At 41.9% G+C, this 18,315-nt stretch overlaps 2 protein-coding genes across 2 annotated transcripts in view; both read left to right on the top strand.

Moving 5' to 3' along the window:
- The window catches only part of LOC139422622 (NACHT, LRR and PYD domains-containing protein 12-like), a 163,684-nt gene that overhangs the window by 76,836 nt on the left and 68,533 nt on the right, over positions 1 to 18,315 (top strand). The window lies entirely within an intron of this gene.
- Positions 7,167 to 18,315, top strand: part of LOC139421724 (NLR family CARD domain-containing protein 3-like) — a 29,481-nt gene continuing 18,332 nt past the window's right edge. The window contains exons 1-2 of the mRNA XM_071172839.1: positions 7,167 to 7,204; positions 11,612 to 11,728. Coding sequence (XP_071028940.1) covers positions 7,167 to 7,204; positions 11,612 to 11,728 — 155 coding nt within the window. The remainder of the gene's footprint in view (positions 7,205 to 11,611; positions 11,729 to 18,315) is intronic.

Here is an 18,315-nt window from a genome sequence, read left to right as displayed (position 1 = left end):
GAACTATACAGCCATTGTACTGGAGCGGAGGTGAGACGGGGTAGTACGAAAACTAATGACGTCATTTTCAGTTTATAACCTGTGGAAAACTGTATCATGTTCAGTACTCTCGAGAATAAACGCTGCTGGTTGATTTTGAGACTGGTCTCTGTCCATTTTATGCAAATAAGAGTCTTACAAATTCTTAGGAATTGACAGAGTGTTTAATTTTAATTGGGTAGTAAAACAAATAGGAATGTAATTCCTGTAACAGGTGATAACTGTTTGTGGAGTAAAGCATGTGTATCTGCTGGTTTGAAATAAACTTTAGTGAATATTCTTTTTTGAGGCTGATTTATGTGATTAAAGAAAACTGTAGTATCCAATACGTGTACTTCACATGGATCTATTATGTATTTAACCTTAATGGATGGGTGGTGACTGTTGAGAATGCTAATGAATTCAGTGAATAGTTGGATATCATGAGGCCAGGCTCCTATAATGTCTTCTAGAAGTCTGTAATAGAATGTAGGTTGATGTGGGCACTTGGCCAATGCCTCTCTCTCCCATTCAGCCATGTAAATGTTTGCATATGCCGGGGCAAATTTCTTGCCCATAGCTGTTCCCTCCACCTGTAAGTAGTGCTTATCATTGAATATAAAGTCATTGTGTGTGAGGCTGATTTCTAATAATTGTAGTATTTCATTGTCTGGTCTATTGCTATCTGGGTGTGCATGGAAAATATTTCTGACCATCTGTACTCCTGTTGCTGTATTTATGTTAGTGTTTAAGCTATCAATGTCTATAGTGAATATATATGTTTGGGAGGGAACAACTATGGGTTTGATCTTCTCAAGAAAGTGATAAGTGTCTCTGAGGTAGCTGGGGTGTCTAGTGGAGAGAGGGTTGATATAGTTATCTATATAGTGGGCTATGTTGTATAATTCGCTATTACAGTCTGATACGATTGGCCTGCCAGGAGGAACTTCATGGGGAATAGTCCAGGTTTCTGGTTCTTTATGAATGTTGCAAAGCAGGTAAAACAGTCTAGGTGGTGGAGTGTCTGGTCCAAATAGAAAGTCTGGTTGTTTTTTCGTGATGTGCCGTTTATCATAAAGTGTTTGTATGATTCTACGTAATTTAGTCTGGGTCTGTGCTTGTAGGCTGTTTCCTATTGGTACATAATACTTGGTGTTGGATAACTGTCTATTTGCCTCGTATGTGTATTGATGTTTATCTAGGATCACTGTTTTAGATCCCTTATCTGCCGGTTTCAATATTATGTGAGGGTTGTTTATAAGTTATGTTATGGCTTGTCTTTCGATGCGGGTGATGTTGTTCTCTCTATCTGCCTGGGTGTGATAGTTGTGAAGGGTGTCTTGGTCGGTTCTGATTAGGTTCTTTACCCTCCTATCTATCTGGGACAGTTTGGGTTCCCAGATTGAAGGAAGGGTGAATGGTAAATGGTTGTCATTCGTCTGATAGTCAAAGTAGTCTAGAAGTTTAAGTCGTCTATGATATTTATGTGTGTCCCTATGAAGTTCCTCCCAGTCAAATTTACCAGGGCGGGGAATGAAAGACAACTTCATAAATTCATGATGTTTGATGAGAGGGGGTCAACTACCACCTCTGCTGGGTAATCTAAGAAAGCAACTGGGGGAGGAAAGGGGGGAGAGTACAGGGGGTTGGGGGGAAAAGAAGGGTGTGGTATGGCTAGGTGGGTCCAAATTGTGGGTAGAGCCTATTCTAAATTTAGCTGCTCACCCAAATCTTAAAAATGAGATCTGCTGTTGTTGTTGTCCAGTGTATCAGGTCTGTTGTTGTGTGGAATTCATCATGGGGTATCTCCAAGAGAAATGGGCCATGTGTGGTGATCTAACCGTTAATGACTGAGGTTTCGTTTTCGATCTGGTGAAAGGAGGTGTGAGTGGTTAACAATGGGGATGTAAATAATTGCATTAGGGAAAGTGACTCTTGCTTCCTTGTGCATTGATGCAATCTGTTTGATTGATGTTTTGTATGGGTCATTATCCATATTGTTTATGCCCACCGAGAGAACCACTATGCTGGTGTCTAAATTAACCTCTGTTTTCTCCAGAACCTTTGTGAAATGGTAAAATGTTGCTCCAGGGTAACTGTCCACTTATATGTTTGGGTTATGAAATGGAGAGATTCTATTAACATTTGAGTCTCCCAAGACTAGTATTGGTTTATTTCCCTTAAAATTCCAATCTGCCACCTTGCCTTTTGGTCTGTCTTTATGGTACGATGGTTTCTGAAGGGTTGCTGGGGTTGGGGGTTGATGCTGGGGCTGAGGCTGAGGCTGAGGCTGGGGTTGGGGTTGGAATTCAAACTGGGGTGAGTATGTTGAGGCGCCAGTTATACAGGGGTCTCGGACTGGCAGTGACATGGTGTCTTTTTGGAAGGGCTCAGATTGGTTGTTTTTGGGTTGTTGCCCATTGTTTTGTCCATTAATCATCATTTGCCCCTGGAACTGCCCAGTCCTAGTCTCACCCCCTGATGTGGCGCCTCCTGTTGGTGAGAGCGATAGAGGTGAAATCCTTTCCAAGATTTTAACTGAAACATTGCTGTGTTTAGGAGTTTTAACCAGGGGATTGGGGCGTGTTGCTATAACATTGAGGGTTTCTGGCTGCAGGCCCTATGGTGGAACTCAACTGGGGCCTGGATTAAATTAGAGGTGTTAGTGGTTATCAATTCAAGGTTGGAGCCTATAGTCAAATGGGGGACCAATGATACTTTGAATACTGTTCTCCTGGGTGGTCCCTGGGTTGTTTAATCTCTGTGGGTCATGAGGGGATGTGGAGGTCGGGGTTCTCATAATCTCTTACCTTTTACTTTGGAAGAAAGGGAGGGAGTAGGGGCCATGTTATTCTTAGAATGAGATGGACAGGGGGGGGGGGGGGTGCCATGCTGTTCTTAGAATGAGATGGGGAGGGAGTGGGGGCCATGTTGTTCTTAGAATGAGATGGGGAGGGAGTGGGTGCCATGTTGTTCTTAGAATGAGATGGGGAGGGAGTGGGGGCCATGTTGTTCTTAGAATGAGATGGGGAGGGAGTGGGGGCCATGTTGTTCTTAGAATGAGATGGGGAGGGAGTGGGGGCCATGTTGTTCTTAGAATGAGAAGGGGAGGGAGTGGGTGCCATGTTGTTCTTAGAATGAGATGGGGAGGGAGTGGGTGCCATGTTGTTCTTAGAATGAGATGGGGAGGGAGTGGGGGCCATGTTGTTCTTAGAATGAGATGGGGAGGGAGGGAGTGGGGGCCATGTTGTTCTTAGAATGAGATGGGGAGGGAGTGGGGGCCATGTTGTTCTTAGAATGAGATGGGGAGGGAGTGGGGGCCATGTTGTTATTAGAATGAGATGGGGAGGGAGTGGGGGCCATGTTGTTCTTAGAATGAGATGGGGAGGGAGTGGGGGCCATGTTGTTCTTAGAATGAGATGGGGAGGGAGTGGGGGCCATGTTGTTCTTAGAATGAGATTGGGAGTTGTTTGGGGCAATATTGCTGACATCTATCTGTGTCTGCGAAGGTGCAACAGGGGAAGAGGGTGTTGAGGTACAGATCCCTATCTCAGTAGAAGATTGTGTCTGAGGAAGAGGAAGATACTGATTATTTAGATTCTGGTTTAAAGAGCACTGTGCTGGGGAAGGGCGTGGCCCCAATGGGGATGATCGTTTTTGAGAAGCCTGAGGCTTAACTAGAGGAGAGAACTTGGGTAAAGGAGGGAAGTCCTCCAACGAGGATGAGAAAGAAACTGGTGCTGAAGTGGTGGGCAGAGAAATCAACTGTCGTGGGGCCTGGATTTGAGCTGAGGCTGTATGCCAGGGGTTCTGTTGTTGTTCCAGTGGACCGGGAGCCAATGTGGTTACTGGCTGGGGGGAAGACGAGACGATGTGCTGCTCAGTGGGGGTTCTTACCGCCTTGTTGTTGTGAGAGAGAGAGAGAGAGAGAGAGAGAGAGAGAGAGAGAGAGAGAGAGAGAGAGAGAGAGAGAGAGAGAGAGAGAGAGAGAGAGAGAGAGAGAGAGAGAGAGAGAGAGAGAGAGAGAGAGAGAGAGAGAGAGAGAGAGAGAGAGAGAGAGAGCAAGCAAGCAAGCAAGCAAGCGCAAGCGATTTGGAAGGATTCTGAATGGAGGAATGGTCTCAGATCACTCCCAATGTGTTCTCCAACTCATAAAACCTTTTAGAAAAAGGCTCTGTGCTGTTTTCCACACAAGGTGAGGTATTGAAAGGGGTGTCAATTTTGACCCCGCACCTTTAGAGAGAAAAAGTATTACTTGTTAAACACAATCTCTTTCTCTGAGCCATATTGCATTAGTAGAAATTCATTTAATATCATGATTTTGTTTGAGCATACAATATAGCTCAGTCTTAGAATTATTTATTTTATACAGTCAGTTTTACAAATCTTTATCAGGGTCAATAATGTGGGACCCCATTGTATCCTTCACAGTTAGAGATATGTTGAACCTGGATCCATCATAATGATTCTACATGTTATATTATGAACCTGGATCATCATAATGATTCTACATGTTATATTATGAACCTGGATCATCATAATGATTCTACATGTTATAGTATGAACCTGTATCATCATAATGATTCTACATGTTATAGTATGAACCTGTATCATCATAATGATTCTACATGTTATAGTATGAACCTGGATCATCATAATGATTCTACATGTTATAGTATGAACCTGGATCCATCATAATGATTCTACATGTTATAGTATAAACCTGGATCATCATAATGATTCTACATTTATAATATGAACCTGGATACTCATAATGATTCTAAATGTTATAGTATGAACCTGGATCATCATAATGATTCTACATGTTATAGTATAAACCTGGATCATCATAATGATTCTACATGTTATAGTATAAACCTGGATCATCATAATGATTCTACATGTTATAATATGAACCTGGATCATCATAATGATTCTACATGTTATAGTATAAACCTGGATCATCATAATGATTCTACATTTATAGTATGAACCTGGATCATCATAATGATTCTACATTTATAGTATGAACCTGGATCATCATAATGATTCTACATGTTATAGTATGAACCTGGATCATCATAATGATTCTACATGTTATAGTATGAACCTGGATCATCATAATGATTATACATGTTATAGTATGAACCTGGATCATCATAATGATTCTACATGTTATAATATGAACCTGGATCATCATAATGATTCTACATGTTATAGTATGAACCTGGATCATCATAATGATTCTACATGTTATAGTATGAACCTGGATCATCATAATGATTCTACATGTTATAGTATGAACCTGGATCATCATAATGATTCTACATGTTATAATATGAACCTGGATCATCATAATGATTCTACATGTTATAATATTCCATGGCCTTTACTGGCCAAAGGTTAAACTGCTGTTATGGTTATGATATACTATGGTGTTGTGTCTCTAGACTTTGACCAGATATTATTACATCCAAAGATCAACTGAACCTAGAATATAGATACAGAGACACTTGTCATCAGGAAGGTTCTCTCTCAGCACAACGGAAAATATCTCAATGACTTGACATGTTCTGGTTGTGAATTCAGGCTACAAGGTAAGACTCTTCCCAGGGATTATTGTAAAGTGTGTAGAGACATTAAATGTCTGGTGTTATTTTAGTATAGTGAATGACAGTAAAACACTCAGATGTAACAGTCCATTTCACCTGGGACAGCTACGTGACAGTTCAATCATACAAAATGGCGGTAACTGGGCGTAGGCATTCAAAAACATGTTGTTCATATATCGTATTATACGATTCTTATATAGTGGTTATTTTATAATTTGTAAAAATGTTAATGTATCATAGTTCTAAATCTTCTTTCAGAATATCAGAACATTTGTTGTTTTCTAAATTCCAATGAGCTCCTGCTTCCTGTGTAATTTGGTATGAAACCACTGAACAGACTTTTCTTAACATTAATATTATGAACTGAATTCAGTAACAGCATCATAATATCATACCTGTTGAACAAAGCAACACACTAGAATGAGAGAAGTTATTAAAAGAGAAAGTGAGACATTATTATTAATATTATTATTATATATTATATTGTTATTATTATTATTATTATTATATTATATATTATTATTATTATGGACAAAATGTGAAAAATATAAATCACGACTACATATTCATGTGATGCATTAAATCACCTGACTGTTTGGATGTGTCTGTTAGTAAATGTTTTATTTCTAAGAGATAATGAATAAAAGAGAACATCTGACCTTCAAGAATTACTGTGTTAACCACAATCAACATGTTGGATCTCTGTTTAGTTGTCACTGTGTTAACCACAACCAACATGCTGGATCTCTGTTTAGTTGTTACTGTGTTAACCACAACCAACATGCTGGATCTCTGTTTAGGGGTCACTGTGTTAACCACAACCAACATGTTGGATCTCTGTTTAGTTGTTACTGTGTTAACCACAACTAACATGTTGGATCTCTGTTTAGGGGTCACTGTGTTAACCACAACCAACATGCTGGATCTCTGTTTAGTTGTCACTGTGTTAACCACAACCAACATGCTGGATCTCTGTTTAGTTGTCACTGTGTTAACCACAACCAACATGCTGGATCTCTGTTTAGTTGTCACTGTGTTAACCACAACCAACATGCTGGATCTCTGTTTAGTTGTCACTGTGTTAACCACAACCAACATGTTGGATCTCTGTTTAGTTGTCACTGTGTTAACCACAACCAACATGCTGGATCTCTGTTTAGTTGTCACTGTGTTAACCACAACCAACATGCTGGATCTCTGTTTAGTTGTCACTGTGTTAACCACAACCAACATGTTGGATCTCTGTTTAGTTGTCACTGTGTTAACCACAACCAACATGTTGGATCTCTGTTTAGTTGTCACTGTGTTAACCACAACCAACATGTTGGATCTCTGTTCAGAGGTCAGTGCTCTAAAATGAGTGTCTCTGAGGAGAGAGAGGAGGGGGGCCCTGCCTCAAAAATGAGTATCTCTGGGGAGAGAGAGGAGGGGGGCCCTGCCTCTAAAATTAATCTATCTGGGGAGAGAGAGGAGGTGGGCCCTGCCTCGAAAATGAGTCTCTCTGGGGAGAGAGAAGAAGGAGTCCCTGCCTCTAAAATGAGTCTCTCAGGGGAACATGACATCAAAGCTATGAGGTGAGATGACAATGTTGTTTAAGAAATATTAAAGAGTTTGTATCTAAAATGTTATATCCATAATTTTTTCACATTTGTTATTTTTCATCAGACATTATTACTTATGGGTACCTTCATGTGTCTGGAAAATTCCTAGATTTTTCATTGATTTTAATTCATAGATTCTTGTTCTATGAATTTTTGTTTTGCAAAACGCTAAATAGCTGGAATGAAATGTTTGTACCTGTATATTTGACTGTGATATGTGGTTGTCTCACCAGCACACACACACAGACACACTCAAAAACCTCTGTAGAATTTTAGCATGACACAATCATTTAGCCTACTCTTAGTTATTGCCTAATATGTCGTCCTAATCTTTTTGTTTTGACTAATTCTGATCATTGTTTCAAGCTGAATTCTGACAATATATCCGTTATATCAACACACTCTTCACTCCTGTTGAAACCAAAAAGGATTCTATCTTCCTAGAATATACAGAACCACTACAGTTCTATATAGAACCCTTTATAGGAGGTTAGTAAGTGTCTGAGTATACAGTATATATAGAATATATATAGAACCCTTTATAGGAGGTTAGGAAGTGTCTGAGTATACAGTATATATAGAATATATATATAACCCTTTATAGGAGGTTAGGAAGTGTCTGAGTATACAGTATATATAGAATATATTTAGAACCCTTTATAGGAGGTTAGCCTGTCTGAGTATACAGTATATATACAGTATATATTTAACCCTTTATAGGAGGTTAGGAAGTGTCTGAGTATACAGTATATATAGAATATATATAGAACCCTTTATAGGAGGTTAGCCTGTCTGAGTATACAGTATATATAGAATATATATAGAACCCTTTATAGGAGTATACAGTATATATAGAATATATATAGAACCCTTTATAGGAGTATACAGTATATATAGAATATATATAGAATCCTTTATAGGAGGTTAGGAAGTGTCTGAGTATACAGTATATATAGAATATATATATAGAACCCTTTATAGGAGGTTAGGAAGTGTCTGACTATACAGTATATATAGAATATATATAGAACCCTTTATAGGAGGTTAGGAAGTGTCTGACTATACAGTATATATTTAACCCTTTATAGGAGGTTAGCCTGTCTGAGTATACAGTATATATTTAACCCTTTATAGGGCTCTTTGGTCAGGACTCTAGAGGTTCTTCTTCACTGAATTGATCTTCATTATATCCAAACTCACTGGTGGTCAGGGAGGCATCTCTTTGTTTGAACGATGGCCCACGTCAACTCTGGCATTACAATACAAACATTACAATACAACGTTGACCATTAGTTACAGCAAACAACAAACATGTCTCTTCTGCTCCGTTCTTAACCCCTCCTCTCTTCACTAGATGGACGGTAACTTTTTGTTTGAACAATGGCCCACGTCAACTCTGGATGACTTTTTTACAAGACAATACATAACATTACAATACAATACATAACATTACAAGACAATACATAACATTACAAGACAATACATAACATTACAAGACAATACATAACATTACAAGACAATACATAACATTACAAGACAATACATAACATTACAAGACAATACAATGTAACCCACTGTAAAGAGTTTATATTATAATATATATATATATATATATATATATTACTAATGTAACCCACTGTAAAGACTGGGTTTAGTTATTTTGTGCCTGTAACTTCCTGCGTTCTCGTACTGTGTGGCGCCAAGCATATTGTCCGGTTACGCGCAGAGTGGACTGAGGTGATATGCAGCTGTAGAAGCATGGTGGCTAGGAAAAACTCCCTAGAAAGGCCAGAACAACCTAGAGAGGAACCAGGCTATGAGGGGTGGCCAGTCCTCTTCTGGTTGTGCCAGGTGGAGATTATAACAGAACATGGTCAAGATATTCAAATGTTCATAGATGACCAGCAGGGTCAAATAATAATAATCACAGTGGTTGTCGAGGGTGCAGCAAGTCAGCACCTCAGGAGTAAATGTCAGTTGGCTTTTCATAGATGATCATTCAGATTATCTCTACCGCTCCTGCTGTCTCTAGAGAGTTGAAAACAGCAGGTCTGAGACAGGTAGCACGTCCGATGAACAGGTCAGGGTTCGATAGCCGCAGGCAGAACAGTTGAAACTGGAGCAGCAGCACAGCCAGGTGGATTGGGGACAGCAAGGAGTCATCAAGCCAGGTTGTCCTGAGGCATAGTCCAATGGCTCAGATCCCCCGAGAGAGAGAAAGAAAGAAAGAATTAAAGAATTAAAGAGAGAGAGAAAGAGAGAAAGAGAGAATTAGAGAGAGCCTACTTAAATTCACACTGGACACCGGATAAGACAGGAGAAGTACTCCAGATATAACAGACTGACCCTAACCCCCCCAACACTGGGGGCCCATCCAACAATACCAAAGGATAGGGCCAAACAGGCAGGATATAACCCCACACACTTTTCCAAAGCACAGTCCCCACACCACTGGAGTGATATCTTCAACCACCAACTTACCATCCTGAGACAAGGCCGGGTATAGCCCACAAAGATTTCCACCACATCACAACCCAAGTGGGGGCGCCAACCCAGACAGGAAGATCACATCAGTGACTCAACCCACTCAAGTGACGCACCCCTCCTAGGGATGACATGGAGGAGCACCAGTAAGCCAGTGACTCAGCCCCTGTAATAGGGTTAGAGGCAGATAATCCCAGTGGAGAGAGGGGAACCAGCCAGGCAGAGACAGCAAGGGCGGTTCGTTGCTTCAGAGCCTTTCCGTTCACCTTCCCACTCCTGGGCCAGACTACACTGGGTAGGGATGTAGGACTGTAGGGAGACCAGGCAGAGGAATCAAACGACAGGCTTTGGAAAACTGAAGTTTATTTAGTGCTTTATCACTACATCACCGGTTGTCTGCATTTCTTGTGGACCTGGATGGATGGCAGCAACGCTCCTTCTGAACGTTCTATTCCCAGATCATTGTTCTGCGTCACAATGGCATCTTCGTTATTGTATCAATTAGACCTGCCGACATTATCCGTGAACACTGACCTCAGGTAACTTATTATACTGAGATGCAGTGCCTTAGACCGCTGCACCACTTGGAAGCCCATATTGGTTTTCAGAAAAAAAATGTTCAACTTAAACAAAACGCATGTCCCAGTCTTAGGTTTCAAGATGTGGCTGATTTAAGCAGCCAGAAGACATTGTTTTCATTAAGAATGATTTAATTGTTGTGACGATTTGTTGTATCTAAATGGCTGCTAGGTAATTTGATATGAATTGGAATCTTCATTTGTTGACATCGAATTAAATGAATGCTGCGCAGGTTCACTGAGTTGCAGACCACATGGACTAGCTCATTGATTTATAGATCTGTCGCAGTTGCTACCTCAGGTTATGAGCCTAGCAGGTGTCGTGAATGAGTTATGTAGTACCCACAGAAGGCCACAGGGAGGAGCAAGAGAGCTATAAACACATAATATTTTTTAGCATTTAAATATTTTGTTAATCAAAACCTAAATCTAAGCGCTGTGCTGTTTTTATTTTGTTATTAGTTATTTTATTAGATTTATTATTTCAAGGCAGAACACTTGATCAACAAGCCACATGTGTTTTTATTTTTCAAATGTGGTTTGAACTGGGTGACCTAGTAACCTCTATGTGAAAGTCCAGAAATTGGCGTGGGATAGGTAGGGCATGTTTGAGATCTAAGGAATTAACCAGAAAAATACAGTTTATTTCTCAGCTGCCTCAATGTCTGTAGGTGAATTAATAACTTTGAATTGCTAAATATTTATTAAAAATATACAGCCAAATAATCACTAGTCAGATGCTCTAACCTCAACCTTAGTATACATGCATTATCAAATATTTTCTTAATATCTCATATTGAGACTAAACAGCCTCGGAATAGGAAAGATGAGACTGCATCTTCCAGCCCGACAACAATTACATCATCCAACGGTTAGCGAATTTACCTCAACATGCTCCTCATTTGCGCGAGATGGCAGAGTAACGACACAAGCTTTTTGGCGGTGGCTGAGTTGTCTGCTTGTGAGAGAAGTTGGAGAGCGGGTCGATGCTGGTTGATGAATTGACAATGAATGTACTATAGTAGATGGAACTTTTCATGTGAGGGGGAGTGGTGGTGTATCCAGGGAGAAAACTAAACTAATCTATTGTGGTCTTATGCTGCCATCTATTGGAATAATTTAGCAACTACAGTAGCACTGAATAATGTGTAATTCTAAACTAGTAATTACTCAGAATTAATATAGTTCATTTTACTTCTAGTTCATTTTACATTTAAATAACCATTTATAGTGTAACGAACATTGAAACTGACATAAACCAAACACACCATACATTTAGTAGATGAGATATGTAATGTTTGTCTCTGCTCTGTTGAAGTCCAATCAGGCAGGAGAGACCAGCCTCCCCTGTTCCCAGCTGTGTGTCCATGAAGAGTGATACGTCTATGGATCTACCTATAGAGTTTAGAGAGGAAGACATTTCACCTGAACAAAGGTAAGAAGAACTCATGGGTCCTGTTTTCATAATCCATAGGCTAATAATTTTGTCCATTTTCATAGTCCTAAAACAATATTAAACAAACACAACATTCCCTCCCTGTGTGTGTGTGTGTGTGTGTGTGTGTGTGTGTGTGTGTGTGTGTGTGTGTGTGTCTGAACTCCCTGGATGAGGAGATGTAATCTCTATCCTGATTGCCTAGTCACTTTTACCCCTACCAACATGTACATATTACCTCAATTACCTCAACTACCTGGTACCCTGCACATTGACTCAGTACTGGTACTCCTTATAGTCTCATTATTACCTCAAGTACCTGGTACCCTGCACATTGACTCAGTACTGGTACTCCTTATAGTCTCATTATTACCTCAACTACCTGGTACCCTGCACATTGACTCAGTACTGGTACTCCTTATAGTCTCATTATTACCTCAAGTACCTGGTACCCTGCACATTGACTCAGTACTGGTACTCCTTATAGTCTCATTATTACCTCAACTACCTGGTACCCTGCACATTGACTCAGGACTCGTACTCCTTGTAGTCTCATTATTACCTCAACTACCTGGTACCCCTGCACATTGACTCAGTACTGGTACTCCTTATAGTCTCATTATTACCTCAACTACCTGGTACCCTGCACATTGACTCAGGACTCGTACTCCTTGTAGTCTCATTATTACCTCAACTACCTGGTACCCCTGGACATTGACTCAGGACTGGTACTCCTTATAGTCTCATTATTACCTCAACTACCTGGTACCCCTGTAGCGTCATTATTGTTATTTTCTGTTACTATTTCCTTTCTGTTATTTATAAGGTACAAGGGCAACGTAGCACGTCTGGTGAACAGGGCAGAGCTCCATATCCGCAGGCAGAACAGTACAAACTGGACCAGCAGCACGACAAGGTATCACTTCTAGTGGATCATGTATCAATACTGATAGGATGGAAAGAAAGGGAGCGCTGCTCTCAGATCAGCTTTCTCCATTCAAATATTTCCTTAACATTATAACTATGTCACAATACTGACTACGGATCAGCTTCTATTATCACCTACGGCTGCAAGTATTGGGGAGGCTTAGTCTAATGCTTACCCAATAAAAATGCACTATATCCCATATTTAACACATCATTGTGTTCATGTTAGGATTCACATCATTAAGTATATTGAGACATATTTCAGACAGCAGCCAACAAGTAGAAAAATAGAACTCAATATATTGAACAATATGATTGAAATAGGCCTACAGCCTACTGTTCATAGTTTAATGCAGTCATCTCAGTTTTTATTTGAAGCAAATTTGTAGAAGTCCCTTGTTTGAATCAACAGCAAAGACATTGGCAAAATCAAATCAAATGTATTTATAAAGCCCTTCGTACATCAGCTGATATCTCAAAGTGCTGTACAGAAACCCAGCCTAAACCCCCAAACAGCAAGCAATGCAGGTGTAGAAGCACGGTGGCTAGGAAAAACTCCCTAGAAAGGCCAAAACCTAGGAAGAAACCTAGAGAGGAACCAGGCTATGTGGGGGGGCCAGTCCTCTTCTGGCTGTGCCGGGTGGAGATTATAACAGAACATGGCCAAGATGTTCAAATGTTCATAAATGACCAGCATGGTCGAATAATAATAAGGCAGAACAGTTGAAACTGTGCAAAGACATTGGCAACTTTGTATTTGTAGTCAACGTTGTTCTAAATTCATCTGCAGTCACAGAGAGACTGATAAACCATGTGATTCTATGTTTAGCAGAGATCTTCTATGTATAAAGTCATGCGGAAGGGAAAAAAAGCATCTAACGACTCACTCAGCTGATCTACTAGTGGTGTTAGATTACTCAGCTGTTCTAGTGGTCTGAGGCAGGTGTTAGATTACTCAGCTGTTCTAGTGGTCTGAGGCAGGTGGTAGATTACTCAGCTGTTCTAGTGGTCTGAGACAGGTGGTAGATTACTCAGCTGTTCTAGTGGTCTACGGCAGGTGTTAGATTACTCAGCTGTTCTAGTGGTCTGAGGTGTTAGATTACTCAGCTGTTCTAGTGGTCTGAGACAGGTGGTAGATTACTCAGCTGTTTTAGTGGTCTGAGACAGGTGGTAGATTACTCAGCTGTTCTAGTGGTCTGAGGCAGGTGTTAGATTACTCAGCTGTTCTAGTGGTCTGAGGCAGGTGTTAGATTACTCAGCTGTTCTAGTGGTCTGAGGCAGGTGGTAGATTACTCAGCTGTTCTAGTGGTCTGAGGCAGGTGGTAGATTACTCAGCTGTTCTAGTGGTCTGAGGCAGGTGTTAGATCAATCAGCTGTTCTACCAGTGTTCTGAGGCAGGTGTTGGATTACTCAGCTGTTCTAGTGGTCTGAGGCAGATGTTAGATCAATCAGCTGTTCTAGTGGTCTGAGGCAGGTGTTAGATTACTCAGCTGTTCTAGTGGTCTGAGGCAGGTGTTAGATTACTCAGCTGTTCTAGTGGTCTGAGGCAGGTGTTAGATTACTCAGCTGTTCTAGTGGTCTGAGGCAGGTGTTAGATTACTCAGCTGTTCTAGTGGTCTGAGACAGGTGTTAGATTACTCAGCTGTTCTAGTGGTCTGAGGCAGGTGTTAGATCAATCAGCTGTTCTAGTAGTCTGAGGCAGGTGTTAGATTACTCAGCTGTTCTAGTGGTCTGAGACAGGTGTTAGATTACTCAGCTGTTCTAGTGGTCTACGGCAGGTGTTAGATTACTCAGCTGTTCTAGTGGTCTGAGACAGGTGGTAGATTACTCAGCTGTTCTAGTGGTCTGAGGTGTTAGATTACTCAGCTGTTCTAGTGGTCTGAGGCAGGTGTTAGATTACTCAGCTGTTCTAGTGGTCTGAGACAGGTGTTAGATTACTCAGCTGTTCTAGTAGTCTGAGGCAGGTGGTAGATTACTCAGCTGTTCTAGTGGTCTGAGGCAGGTGTTAGATTACTCAGCTGTTCTAGTGGTCTGAGACAGGTGTTAGATTACTCAGCTGTTCTAGTGGTCTGAGACAGGTGGTAGATTACTCAGCTGTTCTAGTGGTCTGAGACAGGTGGTAGATTACTCAGCTGTTCTAGTGGTCTGAGACAGGTGTTAGATCAATCAGCTGTTCTAGTGGTCTGAGACAGGTGTTAGATTACTCAGCTGTTCTAGTGGTCTGAGGCAGGTGGTAGATTACTCAACTGTTCTAGTGGTCTGAGGCAGGTGGTAGATTACTCAGCTGTTCTAGTGGTCTGAGGCAGGTGGTAGATTACTCAGCTGTTCTAGTGGTCTGAGGCAGGTGGTAGATTACTCAGCTGTTCTAGTGGTCTGAGGCAGGTGTTAGATTACTCAGCTGTTCTAGTGGTCTGAGACAGGTGGTAGATTACTCAGCTGTTCTAGTGGTCTGAGGCAGGTGGTAGATTACTCAACTGTTCTAGTGGTCTGAGGCAGGTGGTAGATTACTCAGCTGTTCTAGTGGTCTGAGACAGGTGGTAGATTACTCAGCTGTTCTAGTGGTCTGAGACAGGTGTTAGATTACTCAGCTGTTCTAGTGGTCTGAGACAGGTGTTAGATTACTCAGCTGTTCTAGTGGTCTGAGACAGGTGGTAGATTACTCAGCTGTTCTAGTGGTCTGAGACAGGTGGTAGATTACTCAGCTGTTCTAGTGGTCTACGGCAGGTGTTAGATCAATCAGCTGTTCTAGTGGTCTGAGGCAGGTGTTAGATTACTCAGCTGTTCTAGTGGTCTGAGGCAGGTGTTAGATTACTCAGCTGTTCTAGTGGTCTGAGACAGGTGGTAGATTACTCAGCTGTTCTAGTGGTCTGAGACAGGTGGTAGATTACTCAGCTGTTCTAGTGGTCTACGGCAGGTGTTAGATCAATCAGCTGTTCTAGTGGTCTGAGGCAGGTGTTAGATTACTCAGCTGTTCTAGTGGTCTGAGGCAGGTGTTAGATTACTCAGCTGTTCTAGTGGTCTGAGACAGGTGGTAGATTACTCAGCTGTTCTAGTGGTCTGAGACAGGTGTTAGATTACTCAGCTGTTCTAGTGGTCTGAGACAGGTGTTAGATTACTCAGCTGTTCTAGTGGTCTGAGGCAGGTGGTAGATTACTCAGCTGTTATAGTGGTCTGAGGCAGGAGGTGGTAGATTACTCAGCTGTTCTAGTGGTCTGAGGCAGGTGTTAGATTACTCAGCTGTTCTAGTGGTCTGAGGCAGGTGTTAGATCAATCAGCTGTTCTAGTGGTCTGAGGCAGGTGTTAGATTACTCAGCTGTTCTAGTGGTCTGAGGCAGGTGTTAGATCAATCAGCTGTTCTAGTGGTGTGAGGCAGGTGTTAGATTACTCAGCTGTTCTAGTGGTCTGAGACAGGTGGTAGATTACTCAGCTGTTCTAGTTGTCTGAGGCAGGTGTTAGATTACTCAGCTGTTCTAGTGGTCTGAGGCAGATGTTAGATTACTCAGCTGTTCTAGTGGTCTGAGACAGGTGTTAGATTACTCAGCTGTTCTAGTGGTCTGAGACAGGTGGTAGATTACTCAGCTGTTCTAGTGGTCTGAGACAGGTGTTAGATTACTCAGCTGTTCTAGTGGTCTGAGGCAGGTGTTAGATTACTCAGCTGTTCTAGTGGTCTGAGACAGGTGTTAGATTACTCAGCTGTTCTAGTGGTCTACGGCAGGTGTTAGATCAATCAGCTGTTCTAGTGGTCTGAGGCAGGTGTTAGATTACTCAGCTGTTCTAGTGGTCTGAGACAGGTGTTAGATTACTCAGCTGTTCTAGTGGTCTGAGGTGTTAGATTACTCAGCTGTTCTAGTGGTCTGAGACAGGTGGTAGATTACTCAGCTGTTCTAGTGGTCTGAGACAGGTGTTAGATTACTCAGCTGTTCTAGTGGTCTGAGACAGGTGGTAGATTACTCAGCTGTTCTAGTGGTCTGAGACAGGTGTTAGATTACTCAGCTGTTCTAGTGGTCTGAGACAGGTGTTAGATTACTCAGCTGTTCTAGTGGTCTGAGACAGGTGGTAGATTACTCAGCTGTTCTAGTGGTCTGAGACAGGTGGTAGATTACTCAGCTGTTCTAGTGGTCTACGGCAGGTGTTAGATCAATCAGCTGTTCTAGTGGTCTGAGGCAGGTGTTAGATTACTCAGCTGTTCTAGTGGTCTGAGGCAGGTGTTAGATTACTCAGCTGTTCTAGTGGTCTGAGACAGGTGGTAGATTACTCAGCTGTTCTAGTGGTCTGAGACAGGTGTTAGATTACTCAGCTGTTCTAGTGGTCTGAGACAGGTGTTAGATTACTCAGCTGTTCTAGTGGTCTGAGGCAGGTGGTAGATTACTCAGCTGTTATAGTGGTCTGAGGCAGGAGGTGGTAGATTACTCAGCTGTTCTAGTGGTCTGAGGCAGGTGTTAGATTACTCAGCTGTTCTAGTGGTCTGAGGCAGGTGTTAGATCAATCAGCTGTTCTAGTGGTCTGAGGCAGGTGTTAGATTACTCAGCTGTTCTAGTGGTCTGAGGCAGGTGTTAGATCAATCAGCTGTTCTAGTGGTGTGAGGCAGGTGTTAGATTACTCAGCTGTTCTAGTGGTCTGAGACAGGTGGTAGATTACTCAGCTGTTCTAGTTGTCTGAGGCAGGTGTTAGATTACTCAGCTGTTCTAGTGGTCTGAGGCAGATGTTAGATTACTCAGCTGTTCTAGTGGTCTGAGACAGGTGTTAGATTACTCAGCTGTTCTAGTGGTCTGAGACAGGTGGTAGATTACTCAGCTGTTCTAGTGGTCTGAGACAGGTGTTAGATTACTCAGCTGTTCTAGTGGTCTGAGGCAGGTGTTAGATTACTCAGCTGTTCTAGTGGTCTGAGACAGGTGTTAGATTACTCAGCTGTTCTAGTGGTCTACGGCAGGTGTTAGATCAATCAGCTGTTCTAGTGGTCTGAGGCAGGTGTTAGATTACTCAGCTGTTCTAGTGGTCTGAGACAGGTGTTAGATTACTCAGCTGTTCTAGTGGTCTGAGACAGGTGTTAGATTACTCAGCTGTTCTAGTGGTCTGAGACAGGTGGTAGATTACTCAGCTGTTCTAGTGGTCTGAGACAGGTGTTAGATTACTCAGCTGTTCTAGTGGTCTGAGGCAGGTGTTAGATTACTCAGCTGTTCTAGTGGTCTGAGACAGGTGTTGGATTACTCAGCTGTTCTAGTGGTCTGAGGCAGGTGTTAGATTACTCAGCTGTTCTAGTGGTCTGAGACAGGTGTTAGATTACTCAGCTGTTCTAGTGGTCTGAGACAGGTGTTAGATTACTCAGCTGTTCTAGTGGTCTGAGGCAGGTGTTAGATTACTCAGCTGTTCTAGTGGTCTGAGGCAGGTGTTAGATTACTCAGCTGTTCTAGTGGTCTGAGGCAGGTGTTAGATTACTCAGCTGTTCTAGTGGTCTGAGGCAGGTGTTAGATCAATCAGCTGTTCTAGTGGTCTGAGGCAGGTGTTAAATCAATCAGATGTTCTAGTGGTCTGAGACAGGTGTTAGATTACTCAGCTGTTCTAGTGGTCTGAGACAGGTGTTAGATCAATCAGCTGTTCTAGTCGTCTGAGACAGGTGTTAGATTACTCAGGTGTTCTAGTGGTCTGAGGCAGGTGTTAGA

This window comes from Oncorhynchus clarkii, chromosome 12 (assembly GCF_045791955.1).
Source record: "Oncorhynchus clarkii lewisi isolate Uvic-CL-2024 chromosome 12, UVic_Ocla_1.0, whole genome shotgun sequence".
In the NCBI taxonomy this organism is placed as follows: Eukaryota; Metazoa; Chordata; class Actinopteri; order Salmoniformes; family Salmonidae; genus Oncorhynchus; species Oncorhynchus clarkii.
The sequence above is the reverse complement of the archived record's forward strand: the minus strand, read 5'-3'. Positions and strand labels throughout refer to the sequence as shown.